Genomic DNA, 22,199 nt, shown 5'->3' on the forward strand with positions numbered 1-22,199 from the left:
CACTATTTCTGCTCCCATTTCACAGATGAGGAAACTGAGGCTTAGAGATTTCACTGCTGGAATAGGTTGGTCTGACATTAGAGACCATGCTTTTGCCATTTCCTTCTCCACGGGATTTTCCCAACCCAGGGATCAAACCCCGGGTCTCCCGCATTGCGGGCAGACACTTTACCATCTGAGCCACCAAGGAAACCCCTTCAACCCCTATACTATACTACAAAGGCACAGAACCATGAAAGGAGGTATATCTGAAGATTTGGAGTTCATCTAGATAAGTATCTAGATCATAGGTAAGGGAGTAGCAGGCAGTGAGGCCAGATATGCGGGCAGGGGCTAGATTTGGAAGGAACCTGAATGCCAAGCTAAATAGCTGGGCTTCTCCTTCAGGGGCTGGGGAACCAAGACAAGCATTTAAGCCTACAAATGGCTTGATGAGCACTGTGCTTCAGCACAGTAATCTGAGAGTGATGTGGAAGGTGGGCGAGTTTATGAAGAGCCTGAAGGAAAGGAGACTATTTCAAAACACAGACCAAATATGAGGTTCTGGACAAGACAGAGGTGACAGGGATGGAGGATAATGTGCAGAGTTGACAGATTTTCCTGAGATAGAATTGATGCAGCATGGTGAAGGATTAGGTCTAGAGCAGTGGGGGAAGAGTAAATGAGAAGACACCAAGCCCATACATAACTGGATATCAACACTCATCAAATTTCCCATCAATCAAGATCAAGGTAGGGACTTCCCTGGTGGTACAGTGGTTAAGACTCTGAGCTTCCATTCCACTGTAGGAGGTATGGGTTCGACCCCTGATTAGGGAATTAAGATCCTGCACGTCTCACAGCAGGGCCCTCCAAAAAAGGATCAATGTCATACAAGGACAGGTGACAGGTAGAGAAGATAACAGTAGCTTAGTCATGCACCTATTGTGCTGTTGTCTAACTGCTTCAAGTTCCTAAGTCTCAGCAACCTGGCAAAACCATAATCTTTTCCAAGGCAGAAAGAAGTGTCCTGTGTCCACATGTCAACTCAGTGTACATTTCAGCACAGAATCCAAAAAAAGAACCTTAATACAATTCACTAAATATGTGTTAAACATCAAAGGTATACATGAAACTGTTCTCAAAAAGTAACTGCTGGCCAAAGATAGAAATCATTAAAGAAAATATGAATAGGTTTTCATTATAGCAAATACTAATCTGTAATTTATAAGAGAAGAAAATCAAATGACTTTTATAAATTTAAAAGTTTTATTTTACTAATAACCAAATAAATACTAAGTAAATATCTTCCTTGTCTACCAAATTTCAAAGACTTTTAAAACACCCTATGGAAAGAGAGTGGCCCTTTATTTGCTTGTTCACAATGGCCTAGCTCCCCAGAAGAGCTGCCTAACCAGAAGCACGGCAAGAAATGAACCTACTAAGACGTGAGGCTGTTTTTTACTGCAGTAAACTAGCCTATTCTAACTAATGTGAAGATATTCCCATTTAACCTGTAGAATAACCCATTGAGGAATGCATGATCATCTCCATTTCAGAAACTGAGGCAATGAAATCAAGAAACTTATTAGTGGTTGCACAAACAGTAAGTGGTGGAACCATAAACAAAACCCACATATTTCTTCAAAGTCCATGCAGTGTAGAGTAAGTATATATTCCGCAATTAAATGATTATTGAGGTAATCATTATTCCATTATGAGAACCAGCTTTACACATGGGCAGAATGGGCTCTTACTATGCATAAAACCTTGAGTGGATAATCTGTATGGCCCCCAAAGACCACCATTTGCTGCCACAGTATAGGCTCCTCCTCTTAGCTAGTCAAGGATTGCTATTTAGGGTCACTATTTAGGCAATAATGATAGGTTAATCCACCTCTTTGTATCTCAGTTTTCTCATAATGTAAAAATGTAAAATAAGATCTACCTCTAAATTCTGTTGAGAAGACTATATTTTGCCCACGGAATAAAGTTGACCCTGCCTCAAAAGTTATCCTTCTAAAACACAAGCTTCATCACACTACATCATATTCAATCTTCAAATTACAGTTCAAATCATATATGAGTGAGAAGTCCATCCCGATTGTCCAGTTAGAGGGTTCATTGCTTTCTCTCTCCATGCTTCTCTCTTATGCCTTCCACAGACCTATTACTCTTCACATTGTAACATAAACATTCATTTACTTTTCTATCCCCCTTACTATACTGGAAGCCAATTGAGAATGGAGTCATTGGCTTATACATTTTGTGATACCTACAGCAAGCCTAGGGCCAGTTATGGCAGAAAATATTTCATCAAAAGCAACAAAAACAGTATATCATCTTACCCTCATAAAACCCTGTCAGCAATTCTACAGCTTGGGCAAATTGATGTTCCAAGTTGCAGTGACTGTCTAATATATGCAGGAGATCAAGCCTGCATGGAATCTAGGTGTATGGACTGTCCACTGCACCACACATGGCCCTTCAAAGACAAGGAGAAAAGGTCTACCACAGGCCATCAAGACCATCGTTGCACAATGGTACTTTGTTTCTCGAAGGTGATAAGGATTCTGAATGGTTTTAGGGCAACTTAGAAAGTCATCACATGGGAAGGTATAGGGACACAGTTAAAATATAAAGAAGGCTGGCAGATCTGAATCTAAGTCCAGGTTCACCCTGCCCTTAACCCTGTTCCCTTGGATAAATCTCTTAAACTCAGGAGGCTCTGCTTCCTCATCTGTAAAATGGGATTTTAAACAATGATACTCACCTTGTAGGGCTTGACATAAGAATAACAGTTATATGAAATGAGCTGAGGATATAGTAAAGGTTAATTACACTGTAGTTATTATTATTTATGAGGGAAACTAGGACATACTGAATGCCTGTTCCACGAAGTATTTTTCATATCTTATATTATTTCATCCCCACAGCAACCCTGTGGAATACTACAACCTTGTGGTGCTGTTACTTTAGTCTTATATTAAGGAAATTGAGACTCAGAGATGATTTAAGTGACTTGTCCAAGGTCACACCGGTAGCATCTGGCAGAGCCTGAGTTCAGACCAAGGTCTTTCTGAGTCCAAAGCCTTTGCTCTTTGCAGTTTACCTGTCTGCACCCCAGCTTGGTTCAGTGGAGAAAAAATAAGGAGCAATCAGATATGTCCCAAATGTCTGAGGTCAGTGTGAGGGGCTAGAAGGCAAAGTTGGATCAGATTCATCTTAAAATGTCTTAAAAATGTTTGGAACATGTGCAAGATGAGATAGAGAAGAAATCAAAAGGGAAGAAGACAGCCAACAATAAACGTCACACTCAACTTCCCTTTAGGCTAATAACCCAATAAATAGTAGAGATGACTCATATTATATTTCAGTCCTTGTGCTAGAAGTCTCCAAGGTAAAAATCCCACACTGTAGTACGAATGTAAATAATAAAAATGTATTATTTGATCTTGCTACCATTATGTCCCAGATAATGTTCCGAAATCAAACAAAGGAAGTTCAGAGAAATCACAGGAAATATCTCATCTCCTTTACTATAAGAAATGGAAACAAACTAGGTTAGTCTCTTATTTGCATCATTAACACCAAGGCATGTTGGAAGAGGATTCAGGTAACTAATATAGCAGTAGATGGCTTCAAATCACTCCACAGAAAAACAAATGCTCCTACACACACACACACACATACACACGTATACACACACAAATTTCTGGTGTTTTCCCTCTGTCACACACAGCTTCCCCAAACTTGGAACGAGTAGGCCTTTACACTCTCCAGTCAAGGCCCAGGAAACTTTCATGCTGTGAATGTTTTTGACTCATATACAGTCAGGAGTCAGGTTAGGCACCAGTAGAAACAATAGTGCAGAAAAATGAAAAAACAAACAAATTGAAAAAAATAAACAAAATTCCCTGTGGAATAAAAAGTTCTCAAGTGAGGCACTCACACCAAGTCCTCCCACCTGATGCTACAAGGCTGTGAACCTAGAAAGATGTTCACTCCAGGCTAAGAACACACGTGGAGAAAGAAAACTCAACAAAGAAGGGGCGCCTGAGCAGACTCTGAGAGGGAGTGAAATCATTTTGTGTGTTTGTGAGCAAAAGAAAGGTTCAACTGTTTAAATTTTTTAGCCAAAGTTAGGTTTGAAATTCTCTACTAATAAATACATCCTCTTGTGAACTCTTCCGAAGTCGAACTTCGGGCACAGAGTTAGCTGATTTCACAGAAAACTCATTCCTAAGGGACTACCTGTAAACTCAGAAGTTTCTGTCTTCATATGATCAAATGTGAGGTAGAACTCCCTCTGCTCACTCTCATCCCATTCAAAAGCGCTCTACTCCTCAGCACCAATAATCCGTGGCCAGCCTTTGCTCTACTGTGCGTGGCTTCAGAAAGGCCTCAGGCATCGGGGCCGCGGGATTCGCTGGAGCACCCCTCCCCTCCCTGCCATCCCCATTATTCGGCACACAGCCCTTCTCTCCCCTGGAGCCAACAGTCTGCAGTTCCTTCAATGCAGGCGCGAGCAGGCAGGAATGGTGGGAAGAGAAGCCGTGCCAGCTACATGTTTCTGAATCTCCCTCCATATGCATTTGCCAAAGGAACAAAAAGAAAATCAACGCCAGGAAAAGACAACTGAGATGAGGATGCGGTGGGACCGCGGTTGACTCCGCGCCTCTGAGCAGCAAGAGGCTGGCCAACCACGCGTCCGAGCCATAGATGCGATTCGTTACCTTAAGGATGCAGGCCATGGCGCTCCGCCGGCCCTCCTGCCACCGAGCAGCGGGCGCGCCTGGGTCAGGGGCAGTCCCGGCGACAGGCTGGAGGCTGGTACCGCTGCAGGACCGCTCCAGCCCACATTCCCGCAGATCCAAATAAGGGGACCGCGGTGAGAGCTGCGCGGGCACAGGCCCCGCCCCTTGGGTCGTGGGCCCGCCCCCGGTCCCGTCCACTGGCTAGAGGCCTGCGAGGCCCCGCCCCCAGATCACGTGCCGTCCCTGGCGCCTGCGGCTGCCTCTTGGTGCTTGCTACTTTTTCTTTTCTGTTTTTTTCTGTAAACTTCTGTCTGTTCATCGTATATAATGTCGCTCAGCAGCAGGCTGGGAGCTCAGATGGGTCCCGCTGGGGAGAGAAAGTGGCCTTTTCTTCTCCTCGATACGGTCTTCGCTAACAGATCAGAGAACTCATAGCAGACCCTTCACACTTTTAAAGAAGTTTAGTGGGTTTGGAATCATCTCTCTCCAGGCTTTGGGTACATCAAAGGATTCTTCAAAAGTAGCAAAATTCTCCCTAAGCTGGTCAAGGAAAGAGCCTTCATTCTACTTTAAAACCCTGTGATGGCCTTATCTAAAATTAATTTGCCATTAAAAGGGAGCACAAATGTCAATCATGGAAAGATGCAACCAACTGGAGCCTATGTAGGATATATTTCGTTTCTAAGTACACAATGTCTTCTTTCGTGGCTCAGGCGGTAAAGAATCCGCCTGCAATGCGGGAGACTTGGGTTCGATGATCTTTCATTGCCTGGAGAATCTCATGGACAGAGGAGCCTGGCGGGCTGCAGTCCACCGGGTCACAAAGAGTCGGACACAACTGAGCGACTGAACTGAACTGATAATGCATTGCTCTTTCCTGCTTTAAGCTTACGTTTTTAGGCAAGAATACTGGAATGGATTGCCTGCGGTTCTCCAGGGAATTTTCCCAACCCAGGGATTAAAACCTTGTCTCTTACATCTCCTGCAGTGGCCGGCAGGTTCTTTACCACTAGCACCACCTGGGAAGCCCATGAAAAATGTATGTATACATAAATACACTGTAAATAGAATATATGTATATATGAAAATATAGTATATTTTCATATATATACATTAACTGTATGCATATATATATATATATATAAAGAGAGAGAGAGAGTGTGTGTGTGTGCACGCGCATGCACATGCACAGGACTTTGCCCTTTCCTGCAACAAGTTTAGAATTTGACAATTTTGTTGCAATTTCAGTAACAAGGTTAGATCTAAACTTTTCTATTAGCATTGGAAATCCAGAGAGGCCAGTTTTCACCATCCAACCTGAATGCTGCTGCTAAGTCACTTCAGTCGTGTCCGACTCTGTGCAGCCCCATAGACGGCAGCCCACCAGGCTCCTCCGTCCCTGGGATTCTCCAGGCAAGAACACTGGAGTAGGTTGCCATTTCCTTCTCCAGTGCATGAAAGTGAAAAGTGAAAGTGAAGTCTCTCAGTCGTGTCTGACTCTTAGCGGACCCCACGGACTGCAGCCTACCAGGCTTCTCCATCCATGGGATTTTCCAGGCAAGAGTACTGGAGTGGGATGCCACTGCCTTCTCCCATCCAACCTGAATACTCTGATGCTAAAACACGGTGAGGTATAGCAGCCCCACCTAAGAAGCAGGCGATCTGGGAGAAGACATGTCCTAGGCCCTCTCCACCTCTCTTCAGCAAGCCGCCTTTCCTTGTTGACTGAAAAGCAACAAGGAAAGCCCAATTCCCCATCCAGAACTGACTAAGAGAAACAGTTATTTCTACGAGGAAAGTAACATCACATACATAGCAGAAAAAGGGAGAAACTGACCTGTGTATATACAGATCTCCACCACTTAGTCTGTCAGAGAAATATTAAAAGTAGGCCCAAAATATTTACCCAAAAGAAGTTTCACTTGCTGGAACCCAGTTTAGTTTGCCTACATGGCGTCAGGAAAAGCACTATAGGCTGCCAGTGGTGACTGTGACATCTGAGATTGGCTCACAAACCATAGAGCAAAAGCCCCAGCTGTCAAGGAAGGCATTTGATGTTTTCTTGATGAGAACATGCAAAATCCCGGGAGAGCAGGAGGAACCTCAGAAAGGGGTTGCAGAGGCTGAGACTGTGGAGGAACTGACTTGCTCCCAAGGGAAACTCCTCTTTTTAGTCTCCCTGAAGAAGACTCTGCTCTCCCACTCCTTCCTCTAACCCTTCCATCTGTTTCAGAGATCTGCTGTATTTTCAAGGAAGAACTTCTTGATCCTGACTGCGTGTTTTAAACCACCACTTTCTCTCATGGTCTTCAGTGAGTCAGGAATACTCAGTATTTCATCTGTTTATGAATTCAACAAACTTTTATTGAGCTGCTACTAGAAGATTAAAATTTTTTTGAGCTAACGTTAACTGGAGGAGAAAACTTTTATTGAAGTACTACAGGACCTATCAGAGATGAGAGAATGATTTCTGTGGTCTCTAACATTATCTCAGGTTCTGTCAAGTGAGAAAGATAAGACATATATGATATAATACAATGTGATAAGGTCCTTAACCAGGGTTCCCTAATGGCTCAGACAGTAAAGAACCTGCCTGCAATGCAGGAGACCCAGGTTCGATCCCTGGGTCAGGAAGATCCCCTGGAGAAGGGAATGGCAACTCACGCCAGTATTCTTGCCTGGAGAATCCTATAGACAGAAGAGCCCAGTGGCTACAGTCCAAGGGTCACAAAGAGTTGGACATGGCTGAGTGACTACCACAACAAGGTCCTTATCCAAAGTGGAAGCAAAGCTATACAAAAAGAGGGACTGAGTCTGACAGGGTGGCAGGTGGGAAGGCCAAGAGCCGACAGAGCTCTCTTTTTCCATCCAGAAAGTTTGCCGTTCTGGGAGACAACACAGTGGACTCCAGCGAGCAACCCCATTGAGCCCTTCCTTGCTGGAAGACCTTGATCAAGTTTCTTAACCTCTCTTTAATCCTTAGTTTATTTAATAATATGTAATTCCTTGTGAAAAATAAGATACTGCTTGTAAATCCACTCACCTCAATCTCCGGCACTATGAACATTCTCAAAATGGTAGCTCTTTTTCTAAAGCAAAAAAAAAAAAAAGTTGACTAAAGAGAGTGTGAATAGGATGATTTCCATTCTTCTTGAGTGTCTCAGAAAAATAAACACTGATCAGGCAAACAACCAGCATCCTGTGGCTTGGGTACATCGCCAAGAGGGTTTCACTAGCTCCCTCAATCTTGTGTATGGCTCTCTCAAACTCCCACCCACCCATGTCCACACTTCCCAAAATGTTATTCTTTTGTTAGCATCCATAAATTATAACTAAATAGGGGCAGGAATTGTCATATTTTATAACAACCTAAAAACAAACTCAAACAATTCTAAAGTAAGTCTGGACCAAAAGTTTTACAAAACAATATTAACAGTCATTCTTTGAGCTGGACAGAAGTTGGGTGAGAAAAAACGCAGTTGGATGGTAATAAAAGCATATTCTGATCTTATTAGGGAATAAAGGCACAGCCAGATGTGCAGGTGGGTACTGGTTGTCTGTTTTAAAACTAGCCAAACTATAGGAGTAGCTTAGTTTAGCCCATAGATACAGCATAATTTTCCAAGTCTCAAGTTACATGACTTAAAGCCAAAAGCCTGTTTCCAAAAATAATAATAACCAACCATAGGCACCCTGCAACTATATACAATATCCCATTTGATCCTCATGACATCCATATCAATGTTGTCATTCTCAGCTGGTAAGTAGGGCAACAGAGATTTGAACTGAGATAGTTGGGCTTCTGTGTCTGCACTCATAACTGCTACACTCGGCTCCCAGGTAGATTAGAAGCCCAATCTCTATCATTTGACACCATTCAAATTTAATCTAATTGTCTTAGATTTGATAGTCAAAAAACCAAGGGTAAGAATATATCCTCTCTAGAATACATACTGGGACCTACCCAGGAGGCACTAATGGGAAAGAACCTGCCTACCAATGCAGGTAGATGTAAGAGATAGGGGTTCTATCCCTGGGTTGGGAAGATTCCCTGGAGAAGGGCATGGCAACCCACTCTAGTATTCTTGCCTGGAGAATCCCATGGGCAGAGGAGCCTGGTGGGCTATGGTCCATAGAGTTGTAAAGAGCTGGACACAACTGAAGCAACTTAGCACGCACGTGTGCCACGTGCTGGATACAGACTAGGATACAAAACCTAGAGCAAATATGTAAGTATATGGGAAATAAATACATTCTATCTTTCTAAGTGTACAGGATAGGTATACTCACTTGTATCTATCAACCCTTAGCTCCTGGGTCCTACTTTAACAAAGACATTGCATATCCCATCCAGGTTTCCCGTAAAACCAGCTATTACCACCTTCTACTCATGAGAATTTCATCTGACCAAAGACTCTCCCTTCTGTATCTCTCATGGTTGTATGATGTGGGTGGGGCCTGATGTACAGTAGCCTGCCAGCCCTTGCTTTCCTCCATGGTAAGATCCTTGGGAACTGGCCCTATTGTTACATCAGCCTCCTGTGGGTTCTTCTGGGCTCTAATGGTCCATCTTCCTTTTCCTCACCAGCCTTTCACCTTAATTTTAATATGCCTTAAGGCTGAGATTTTATAAGTTATGACAAGTCATGGGCTAAAATGTCCTATTTAAATTCAGTTTTGCTTTCAGTGTAAACAGTCCCATTACCATGTAATTCTCTGAGTTATAATGTTTCCTAATAGAAATAGAATTAAAACTCAGACTCCCATAACTTTTCCAATTTCATCTTGCACACATATTAATTTAATATATTTGTATTCAACACAGAGTCATTTATTAAGGTTTTAATTGGATCTCAGTTTTGCCCATCTAAAATTTTTAAATGAATTCCAGATATCATAAAACTCTTCTTGTCATCCACTACATAAATTATGCTTCTATAGGAGACTGCGGCTAGAAGATTCATTATACAATGTTGTGGGGCAGTCATTTTTTTACATTCTTGGCTAGGGTAGGAAATGATTTTTTTTTCTAGAATGCATTGCACTGTTACAATTTTGACCTAGGAACTTTTTCATACCCTAAAGCACATCTATTTGTCCATGTCCATGTGTGTGTCTGCATCTGTATCTATATCCAAGTATTCTGTGGTTGTGCTCTTCTAGGTGAGTATTTATGAGACCATACTGACATGTGAGTTAAGCTTTATTTCCCTCCATTTAGGGTAGAAGATCATTCCAAAATTTCATCCATTTTACATTCCCAACACTTGCGCTTACTGCTTTTTCAAAGCTTTACACAGTTCTAATCCAGATTTCATCATTATCCCTGACTATAGTCATACTTATCTGGGATTAGCTCCAAAACAAGTTATGCATTTTTATTTTAAATTGCATTTTTAAAATATTATAACTTTTCTCATTCTCAACGTTCTCCCTTAACTTCATCTCTGCCCTACTCTACTGAATGATCTACTGAGAAATGATCGTCCCATCATTTCTCAAAAAATTTTTTTGGAAATGAGACAAAAACTTTAAAAAGATATCTGTTTTTAAGTAAAAGATAAAAATGTGAAATTTGTATTTTACCTAATTTTTATTACCTAGAGGAATGTAGGTTTTAACCAGGTTTGGTTTCCTTAAAGAAATCCGCCTAAGATTTTTTAAAAACACAGTCAACTGAAAGCAAGCATGGCTAGAAACTCTGGCATGTCATTTGAATTTGGTTTGTATTGGATTTCTCTAAAGTTATTGAAGGCTCCACTATTAATTGAGTCTGATATTTCTTAACCACATTTCCCAGAGTTTGTTTTCTTTTTATGGTGAGGTTCTTCCCATGTGTTTCTCTACACTCTTCTTATATTTCACCCCTTAGCGAGGCTTGGTGACACGCTGCCTTAAAATATTAGAGGAAACTTGGTATTTGAAATGAATCCATGGTGGATCTGATGCGAACACCCACAGGAGTGGTATAACATTGGCCTCCTTCTGCAATGTGGCTTTGCCTGAACCACTTTTTCTCTAATGATCTGGCTCTCACAAACCCTCTAGAGACAGTGAGCTTTTCTGGTCAATTCTTTGTGTCAGTGCAAACTCTCACTTTTTGTAGTTCTATCTGAGCTATGTAGGAAAAGTAGAAGACAAACAATGTCATACAATCCAGAGAAGAAAGGTCCAGGGAGGAGTCATTTAAATACACTCTTAGAAAAGCCCCAAAACACAAGGTACTGTTTCACGCCCAACAACGTCAAAATCTGTGAGAGCCGCTCACAGCACACTTGTGGGAGATTAGGATGGACAACCTCAGAGAGTCAAGGTACATGGCCTTTGCTGAAATAGCGTTCATTCTTTTGAAGAGCAACAATTCTAAAGCAACAGTGGGGTTAGGAATCTGAAACATTGTTGTTCATTTTTTTATGATTTAACAAACATTTCTAGGCACAGGTGATGTGTTTAGGAAGCAAAGGCAGTTTGGCTTCCTCCTATATTCAAAACCTGCGAGGGTTCCTTTTCATCTCAAGCTGGGTGTCTTATAAGCATGCCAACATTCCTTTCCATTATCATTTCCCATTATTCTCTTACATCAGGAGTCAGCAAGCTTTGTTAGTAATGATCTATATACTAAATACTTTAGACTTTTTAAACCATTTATTCTCTGTCACAAGTACTCAGTTCTGCCCTTGTGCCACATTGTACCTGTGGTACACATGTACATTGTACAGTCTGCATTGTACCACAAAAGCAGCCATAGACATAAACAAATGGATAACGGCTGTGTACCAATAAAACCTTATTGGTGGACACTGAAGTTTAAATTTCACATAAATTTTCAGTGTTATGAATATTCTTCTTTTTTTTTTCAAACATAAGAAAAGGTGGCAAGAATACACAGAACTATACAAAAAAAGATCTTCATGACTCAGGTAACCATGACAGTGTGATCACTCATCTAGAGCCAGACATCCTGGAATGCAAAGTCAAGCAGGCCTTAGGAAACATCACTATGAACAAAGCTAGTGGAGGTGATGGAATTCCAGTTGAGCTATTTCAAATCCTAAATGATGATGCTGTGAAAGTGCTGCACTCAATATGCCAGCAAATTTGGAAAACTCAGCAGTGGCCACAGGACTGGAAAAGGTCAGTTTTTATTTCAATCCCAAAGAAAGGCAATGTTCAAACTACCGCAAAATTGCACTCATCTCATACACTAGCAAAGTAATGATCAAAATTCTCCAAGCCAGGCTTCAACAATACGTGAACCATGAACTTCCAGATGTTCAAGCTGGTTTTAGAAAAGGCAGAGGAACCAAAGATCAAATTGCCAACATCCACTGGATCATCAAAAAAGCAAGAGAGTTCCAGAAAAACATCTACTTCTGCTTTACTGACTATGCCAAAGCCTTTGACTGTGTGGATAACAACAAACTGTGGAAAATTCTGAAAGAGATGGGAATACCAGACCACCTGACCTGCCTCCTGAGAAATATGTATATAATATATATTTGTATGAAATATGTATGCAGGTCAAGAAACAAAAGTTATAACTGGACAGGGAACAACAGATTGGTTCCAAATTGGGAAAGGAGTACATCAAGGCTGCATATTGTCACCCTGCTTATTTACCTTATATGCAGAGTACATAATGTGAAATGCTGAGCTGGATGAAGCACAAGCTGGAATCAAGATTGCCGGGATAAATAGAAATAACTTCAGATATGCAGATGACACCACCTTTATGGCTAAGTGAAGAACTAAAGAGCCTCTTGATGAAAGTGAAAGAGGAGAATGAAAAAGTTGGCTTAAAGCTCAACATTCAGAAAACTAATATCATGGCATCTGGTCCTATCATTTCATGGTAGATAGATGGGGAAACAGTGGAAACAGTGGCTGACTTTATTTTTCCGCTCCTTGGAAGGAAAGCTATGATCAACCTAGACAGCATATTAAAAAGCAGAGATATTATTACTTTGCCAACAAAGGTCCATCTAGTCAAGGCTATGGTTTTTCCAGTGGTCATGTATGGATGTGAGAGTAGGACTATAAAGAAAGCTGAGTGCAGAAGAATTGATGCTTTTGAACTGTGGTATTGGAGAAGACACTTGAGAGTCCCTTGGACTGCAAGGAGACCCAACTAATCTATACTAAAGGAAATCAGTCCTGAATATTCATTGGAAGGACTGTTGTTGAAGCTGAAACTCCAATACTCTGGCCACCTGATGCGAAGAACTGACTCACTAGAAAAGACCCTGATGCTGGGAAAGATTGAAGGCAGGAGGAGAAGTGGATGACAGAGGATGAGATAGTTGGATGGCATCACTGACTCAATGGACGTGAGTTTGAGTAAGCTCTGGGAGTTGGCGATGAACAGGGAAGCCTGACATGCTGCAGTCCATGGGGTTGCAAAGAGTCGGACACAACTGAGCAACTGAACTGAACTGAAAAATGTATGATTCGTTCTTGGTTCTGCAGGTTGTATAAAGTAGTCTCCAGGCCAGATTTAGCCCAAAACAGGTTTGTCAACCCCATCTTAATCTTTGTACTCTTCACGCAGCCAGTTTTCACTGTCCTTCATGGCTGAATCAAATCAGTGACTTTTTGGACACCCTAGTCTACCAAAGATTCCCCTATGTGAATTCTAGCAATTAGTTTGCAAAAATCTTTGTTGGTCAATCACATTCTATCTCATGGCATTTCTTCCAACATTAATTTGTCCTATTATCTGAATCTTTATTTTAACTTTTATTTTTGGCCTTACTTCCCAAATAGATCACAAGCTTCCTGACTTATTTCTTTCTTCTTTGCATCTTTCACTTCTCTGTGCCGCAAACACAGCAACTATGAAGAGATAACGAAGAATGCCAAGTGAGAAAGTGTTAGCAGCCCCAAATTTATAAGCCTGAAAAACCAGGCTGTTCTACCATTTTGAATACTACTCAAAGATTTTGAGAAAAGAATTTTGCATGTATTAGTAATCCTTCCACCACACATGATATTCTCAGAATGTCTTATATTTCTCTTTAAGGCATATATCATCTTAGTCCTTTTTATTTTTTAATCAACAAACTGATTACTTGATTTAGATGGATTTTGCAGCCCATGTTTAACAACAAGAGTGGCCTGTAATTACCCCTGTGGGTGTTCTCAGTTGATTAAGAAATCAGTGATGCTTTTCTTCTAAATGAAAGCTGCCTTATTTCCATCATGATATTTTTTTAAAAATCACTATGTACAGTATTTTTTAATCAGTGGCAGTGAATTCTGTTTATCCAATATTTATTCTCATTAAAAATTACTTTCTGACTTACACTATTATTTTTTCCAGTTCATTTCACTTTATTTTATCTTTATTTTTATTAAAATGAAATGAATCAGATCTTATAAATAAATTCATTTTGTCTAATAGATGAACAGATGTGGATTTTCAAAGGTATCAAATATTTAAATAACTGAGTTTGCAGTTTTTACTGACACTTTTGTAATTAAGAAATAGTAAGAAGTCATATTCTAAATTATGACATAGTCCTAATAAGATTAGTGTTCCCTTCCAAGCGGTGAATTCAGCAGTATTCAGGACAAGCATGGCATGATTAGAACATTAGAAAACTATCATTTCCTTTAACTCTTATCAGTTTACATTTTAAGTGAGTTACCATTTTCTCCATTTTTTAATTGTAATTAAAATTTGCCATTTAAAAATAGGTGAAAATTATTAAACCACCTCTCTCCTGATTAATTAGCCTCTCTGTATTTTCAACAAAAGTATGTCTATTAGTACAGCCATTGGATGAATTTAATTTTTTTTAAAAACTACATTTGTCTGAACATACAAAAATGTTTCATACCTACGCCCTGCTCTTTTCTTTGACCTGTTTTTTCCCACTATTTTTGATATTCCCATCACCCCATTTTACCTCTTTCTTCACTTACAACATCCTTTACCCTTTTTCCCCTGAGAATGTTTTTCAGTTTAAATTTAACAAGAAAATTAAAAACCAAGGAAGATATTTCACCTTAAGAAAGGACTAGTTTGGCTCAAGTGTTTGAATAAAGTGCAAATACTTCATGTAGTTGACAAGATTTGTGAACGACCTGAGGCTTTACCCTACATGCAAACTAAGGAAGTATCTGTACACAGTTATGGCTCTTGACTAAAGCCCAAGATCCTGGGCCCAGAGATACAGGACTGTAATTTATAGGAAGAGGACTATTTAGCACTCTCAACAATTACTCCAGGCAGAGTATCAGTGTTTGCACCCGATCCCCAAGCCCCAATTCTTACAACATAACTTAAAAACCACATACCTGCGCCCACTGTGGGTTACCTTTATTAATAGTAGAAGAATTCCCTGAGTTTAGGGAACTCAGATCTTTATAATAGGCAATAAGCATGCTGGCTTTTTGCTCCTGAAGGAAATTCTTTCTCTTCCGAGACTGGTAGCTGTGCAAACATTCTTGAAAAGCTATTTCAGAACAAAGGCAAGGTATGCTGTTGCTGTTGCTTAATCACTAAGTCGTGTCTGACTCCTTTGTGACCCCATGGACTGTAACCCACCAGGCTCCTCTGTCTGTGAAATTTTCCAGGTGAAAATACTGGAGTGGGTTGCCGTTTTCCTCTCCAGAAGATATTCTTAACCCAGGGATTGAACTCGTATCTCTTGCGTCTCCTGAATTGGTTCTTTATCACAACCACTAGGGAGACCCTAAGGCAAGATATACATAAACTTACAAGACCAAATTGAGAATTGTCTCCCATTAGTAATCACATTCACTGTACATGGCATTATGAATTTTGTCTGATTTGACACTCCTTATCTATTTTCAAAAAATGTAGACAATTATGAGGCATTCAGTGATGTTTGTTGAATGAATGTGAGCTACCTCAAATAACTTTTTAGGAAGTAAAGTTTGTAAAAATATAATGATATTAACTAATTCTAGAGTATACACAGATTCAAAATATTTATTCCTCCTCCGACCCTAAATATCATTTCTATCGGCATCCTATCACTGTATGCTTTAAAATGAAATATTTACCCACTGACTTCAAAAATATCTTTTATTTTATTGTCTTTCTGTTTTTTCTGCTACACACACACACATACACACACACACACTTTCTATTTTTCTTGTAAACAGAGATTACATAAAATGTCATTAAAGTTTTAGCTATGCAGAGAATGGTGATTGAATTACTGATGAGTAATGGATGCTCTGTTAAACATTCAAGGTGTTCATATTACTAAATAGAGTCCCCCCGCCCCAAACCACATTTCTTTTTTTTCTTTCTTTCTTATTTTTAGCAAACCCAAATATTGCTAACCCCAGGAAGGAATTAGAGGACATAAGTATAGGAGGACGCTTATATTTGCAGAGTCACTGTATTTTTGAATGACATGAAGCAGTCACACAGACCTGGCTGATGCACAAATGTCTTAAGCGAGCATCTGAATTAACCCTTTGTTTTCAGGCAAGACTGTGCTAATTTAATCTATCCCGGAAATGAGAGAATCTGTCATATTTGAAAAAGGGAATTTTACAACATTCTTTAGGGATATTTAGCTCCAGTACTTCTAATCTTTCCAAAATGCTCCTTCATGTGAAAACTGACATTTTCCTTGCAAAAAATTAAAGTCATTACACACCACTCTGACCTCCCCATGTCTTCTTGGTCTTGCATTCCACTTGTATTCTCCACACTTCAGTGTCCACGTGCATCTGCAGGTCCAGAATACTGGGCCCTGAAATGTGTGTCTGGCAGCGAGCCTCTGATGAGACATAAAATAAACATTTTCCACTTCCCTTCAATGGTAAACTTTCCCCTCTTCTCAGACATCTCTTGTCTGCAGCCGGGGAATGGGAATGATATCACTAAACATGTAATGTGTGATGTGCTGTGGGGTCAGCTGAAGGGTAATTTCTAGGAAGCACGCCTACTCAGAGGACAAACCAGAACTGGCATTGAGCAGAGGCACTCAGCAAAATGATGCATTTGAGATGGCATTTCCTCAGGGTACACAGTGCCAAAGGCGTCGTGCACCAACTCAGCCATGCTAACAATCAACACACTAGTGTCCTTCAGGGACACTTCAAGTGGCTTCTTTATGGATTCAGGAATAGCAAAATAATGAGATTTAGCCGAGAGTTCATCTTGAAGGAAAGTGAAGACATGCTGTCAAGTGAAATACTTCTGGAATCTCGCAAAACTTTCTTTTAGCTCTGCACCTTGGGGGGCAGACATGCCCAGTTAACAATTTTGTTCAGGATGTTTCAAAGCTAAAACTCAAGCTGACCCTAGTAATAAGCAATGATCCTTCTTCTAATTTAAAATGTGTGTGTGGGGTGTGGAGGAGGAACAGGTAAGAATGATGTATAGAAGAATAAAACTGCACACACATAAAATGATACCTCTCTAAAGCCACCACCAAGTCTAAGCATTAGAGGAGACAGAATTAATATTTCTTTAAAGCTGATATTGTACCCTGAATAATCTCCTAAATGGCTTTTTGTAACTCAGTGATGTTTTTAATCCCACTCCTCACTGCCCACTTTTCTTTTCACCTCTGCATTTTTTTCACCACTCATTCTTCCCCCAGAAGGTCTTTCCTTCTCTTCTTCAGCAGCATCTCTGTATGACCAATTCAAAAGCTACAATCTAGATGACCATTCTAATAGGAAATACTTAATTCAACTAATTCACTTGCATTAGACATAGAGCCCTGAACAAGGCAAACACAGTTCCTGGCCCTACAGTACCTGCAGCATTCAACTCCTAAACTACGGACTTTCCTGTAACTGATTCATGTGGTAATTGGGATACTCTTCATTACATTGTGAGCTTAGTTGATGGATCTTTTTAGTAGATCTGATTAGCCATGTTGCCATCCTTAGAGACCCTCAGAAGGATGTCAGGCCACAGAACACGTTTCCAGACACATAAAACTTAGTTACCTCAATGGTAGAATACAGCCAAGTAAGTAAAACTGTGATTTCAGTAAAAATGAACTAAGGGTTATATACAGAACTCTTTTGCCTCAATTCTTATGGTTAAAAAAATGCTTCTGAATGTGCTTGTCCACTTTATAAGAGCAATACTGCAAACAGAATTATTATTCCTTTGAAAGCTGATGTTTTTCAAGGCCACTCTTAGCAATAATTGCTTTCACTAAGCAGAACTACACATGGAGATGGGCTAGGAAACTGGGCTTTACATATAGTGATTCAAAACCATGCTCAGGAACTCAATGAAAAAAATTCTCTCATTGGTTACTGTCTTAGCATTGCTTTTTTTCCATCAAACCTAAGTGCAAGGGGAAAAATCCAATTATTTGGAGGTTCCAGTTAGCTGGAACCTTTGGTCTGCTAGGCTACAGCTGGGCAAACTTCAGCTATGGAGAGATGCTCTCTGATCATCTACCTGTGGTGTGATGGATTATCTCTCTTGGTATTTAATCAGTAACTGCAAATTACCCAGATTTCGGACATATGGTATTTAACAGTTTAATAAGGGACTCTATCAATATGATAGTTAACAACATAATCAAACTAAATAAATGTCAAACAAATATAATTATAACTAGGACTCTAATTGTTTCCTGAGTATATTTCATGCTTGTATAAGTAACAAGCTCCTTGTAGAAAAGGGCTGCATCTTTAATTTCCTCTAAAAGGCCCAGTATGATGCAAGACATGTAATCATGTCCTGATTGAAAATATTATGGTGTCCCTTCCCTCAACATATAATTCAGCATAGAAACCTTACAAAAACACAAATTAGCTGAAAGTCCAACAAAGCTCTTGTTTATTTTTATGGAAATTACTTTGATGCTGTATATATATATGCATATATATATATATATATATGTGCTAAGTCACTTAAAATTGCTAAGTGTGACCCTGAAAAATATCAGCTTTCAAAGAAATGTCAATTCTGTTTGCAGTATTGCTCTTATAAAGTGTACAAGCATATGCATAAACATTTTTAACCATACAAATTGAGGCAAAAGAGTTCTCTATATAACTCTTAGTTCATTTTCACTGCTGTTTTATATATACAGATATAAATGAAGAATAATATATATTCCAGTACTTTGGAAAAACTGACTCACTGGAAAAGACCTTGATGCTGGGAAAGATTGAAGGCAGGAGGAGAAGGGGACGACAGAGGATAAGATGGTTGGATGGGCATCACTGACTCAATGGACATGAGTTTTAGCAAGCTCCGGGAGTTGGTGATGCACAGGGAAGCCCAGCACTCTGTAGTCCATGGGGTCACAAGGAGTCGGACACGACTAAGTGACTGAACTGAACTGATGAAGAATAAATATATATGCACACACACACATCCACACACAGTATCAATTTTTTGTCCACCTCCAATTGCTTCTTTTTTAATGTCCCTACCTTGTTGCTGCTTTTTATACTCTGGGTAATCTAGTATTGCATATAATAAAAGCACATTGGGAAAAATAAACATTACAAATGCATTTTATATCCAGAGACCTGGGCAGAATCTCAATAACTGGTTCTGATCCCCAGGGCACTTCTCTTAAAGGAAAAGCCTCGTTAAGGTATAAATACACCATTAAGTAGCCAGCCATATCAGACTATTTGTCATAGAGATAAAATTCCTTGGACAATCTGGTATCACTAACATACTTGGAAACAATAAACCCTCTTGATTTCCTTGTCTGAGTCAAAGAAATTTCTAGATGTTTTAAAGTTTTCGCTATTTATATCATTTTACTACTGTATGAATGTATGTAAAATTGAAGCCCAAGAAAGAAAAAAAAAGGTATCTAAGAATCCACTGACATAAAATTTACTTTTACTGCCAAAAGAGAATAGTTTTGGTTCCATTTTCATATCCAAAGTATCCATGTGTACTATAGTCCCCCTCAAGCCGATATAACTCATTTACCAGAAAATTTCAAAGTTTGAGTGAACTTTTTATAGCACTCTTTCATTGCAACTCCTGGTTTTCAAGGCCTGTATCATTATTTGTTATAGTTTTTAAGGCAAACATCTCTTATTCATATTCTTCTGCAGCATCTAAACTGTTTCTCCTCATGGTTGTATGCAAATCCACTGAGTTTCAAAACAAATATGATTTTGAAAGACACTGTGTTGCTCTAACAAAGGGAACATTGTCCATCTTCCCTGACAGCCTCTCTCTTCATTAAAGAGGCCCTGATGCTCTGCAGAATGCCAGGCTCCTTAAACACTCCCTCCCAATTGCTATTTTCACTGCACTAACAGTGAAGAAAACAATTTATAGTTTACTGGGGTCTCCTTCCTAGAAAAAAATTTAATATTTTTTTTTCAGAAGGGATAAGGAAGCAAAATTTCCTGATGGAACATAATTCCTTCTTTTAAAATACCACTGGCTCGGAGATTTTTCTTTAAAAAACGGCTCCCTCTACCATCATCATGGAGCTATCCATTTTTGGGTTATTTTTTTGACAGTGACCTTTCACTTATTATCCATTCTGATAAACCATCTTTGACATTCTGTTTCCCAAAATCTGGCTCTGCAAAAACACAAAAGCTGAGGGATCCTTTCATGCCTAGAAATGGCAACATCAACTTCCTCACTCTCTAAATATCATCGTGAGATGGACATTTTACACAAACAACCAAAGATGTGCTGGTCTATTTTGCAGTCATAGCATACCTCATTAGAGCTTACAAAGGAAAAGTTTTCCTCTATTTTTCTAAGCTTAATCTAGATATTTGCTTAGTCAAGCTCCTATCTAAAGCGCCTCACATGTGTGTGTGCATATGTGTGTGTGTGTGTATATATATATATATATATATAGTATGAAAAGAATGTAATAATGTCATAATACCATGATCTTTCTACTTTCTTTTCATTTCTTTATAAGAAGGATTTATTTAGTTAGAGGTAAATTATAATATGGTTTAAGTTAAGGCAAAGTAACAGCAATAGAAATACTCTATATTCATGTTGTAAAGGTTCCAAAATAGTTCATTCCCATTTTATCATTTGACCTCCAGTGCAAGCCTGTGGGTCAAATAGTTGATAAATGTTAAAAAATTATACAAAGTCTAGTTCTCATGCTTTAAACCAGAGATGAAAAATCTTTCTGTAAAGTGCCAGATAGTAAATATTTTAGACTTTTAGAGTTTAATGGTCTCTGTTCCAACCAGTCAACTCTACCATTGCAGTGCCAAAGTAATGACACATGGTATATTAATGAATGAGTGTGACTGCGTTCCAATACAACTTCATTTGCAAAAACCATCAGTTTTCTGGATGTGTGGTGAGCTATACTTCACCAACTTCTGTTTTAAACCACTATGCTTTAAAGTCCTGAGAAGGTAGAAATCAGAAGACAATTACAGACCAATTGAAACATTAGTCTTCAAGATAAGGAGAGATTATAGCTTGAACTATCAAAAAAAGTCTTTATGGAAGAGAAAGCACTTTAGCAGGGCCTGAAAGATTGGTTAGATCTATTTATGGGTACCAGAGGGTTAGATATTTCATGCAAAGAGAACAACATGAGCAACTCCACAAACAGGATGCAGAATGGGGTATGTATAGGAAGAGTAGGTAGTTCAGTTTGACTAAGACATACGTAAGTGAAAAAGGCCAGTGAGACAGAAAAGATGGGATTTTGCTCAATAAAAGTATTTTGAACTAAATAATAAAATCTCCTTCTGTAAAAAAATTAGAAACTACTATATATTGCAGGTAGAAGAGTAGTATCAGAGAGGAAATATTCATTTTTCCTTATGATGATCAGAGTAAGTCATCCCAAAGGGATTGAGAATTGTCCTAGTAGCTAGGATGCATTTCCAGTCCTTGCAGGGAACATAGAAAGACCTCAGTGAAAGATGGATTTGAAAGGCTACATCCACTAGACTAAAGCAGTGGTAAGATAGCATGCCATTTGCCTATACCATGCTTGCCTGGTGATTCATATGGTAAAAAAATCCGCCTGCAATGCAAGAGACCTGGGTTCGATCCCTGGGTCAGGAAGATCCTCTGGAGAAGGGAATGGCTACCCACTCCTGTATTCTTGCCTGGAGAATTCCATGGACAGAGGAGCATAGTGGCTACAGTCCATGGGGTCACAAAGAGTCAGACAAGACTGAGCGACTAACACTTGATGAGTGGAAAAGCACCAACTAAGAATCAGAAATCTGCAGATATATGGTGAATTAAAATTATTTGCTTATGCAGAGTTCAAGTTTGGAGGGGAAAAAAGTACAGCCAGGGACCTCCTATTTTGAAATTTGAAACAAGAAGAAAATTTTATTGTCCTTAGGTTAGTTGATCCTATGAATCTTAATCAACGTTTAATGCAACTTAAAAACAAAATAAAAAGCAAATATGCTTTAAAATAGAATTGTGAAATATAAAAGCCACAGAAAATTAGAGTTTTGGTCATTTCTATATGACTATGTAAATGAAGCTTTTTGATAGTTTCATATTATTTCAAA

General features: G+C 39.4%; 1 protein-coding gene across 1 annotated transcript in view; it reads right to left on the reverse strand.

The window, feature by feature from the left end:
• The window catches only part of ST6GALNAC3 (ST6 N-acetylgalactosaminide alpha-2,6-sialyltransferase 3), a 628,280-nt gene extending 623,426 nt beyond the window's left edge, over positions 1-4,854 (reverse strand). Inside the window, 1 exon segment of the mRNA XM_003585887.6 lies at positions 4,716-4,854. Within this exon segment, the coding sequence (XP_003585935.3) occupies positions 4,716-4,733 (18 nt within the window). The 5' untranslated portion in view covers positions 4,734-4,854.
• Positions 4,855-22,199: the final 17,345 nt, after the last annotated feature.

The sequence above is a fragment of the Bos taurus genome, chromosome 3, assembly GCF_002263795.3.
Source record: "Bos taurus isolate L1 Dominette 01449 registration number 42190680 breed Hereford chromosome 3, ARS-UCD2.0, whole genome shotgun sequence".
Lineage (NCBI taxonomy): Eukaryota > Metazoa > Chordata > Mammalia > Artiodactyla > Bovidae > Bos > Bos taurus.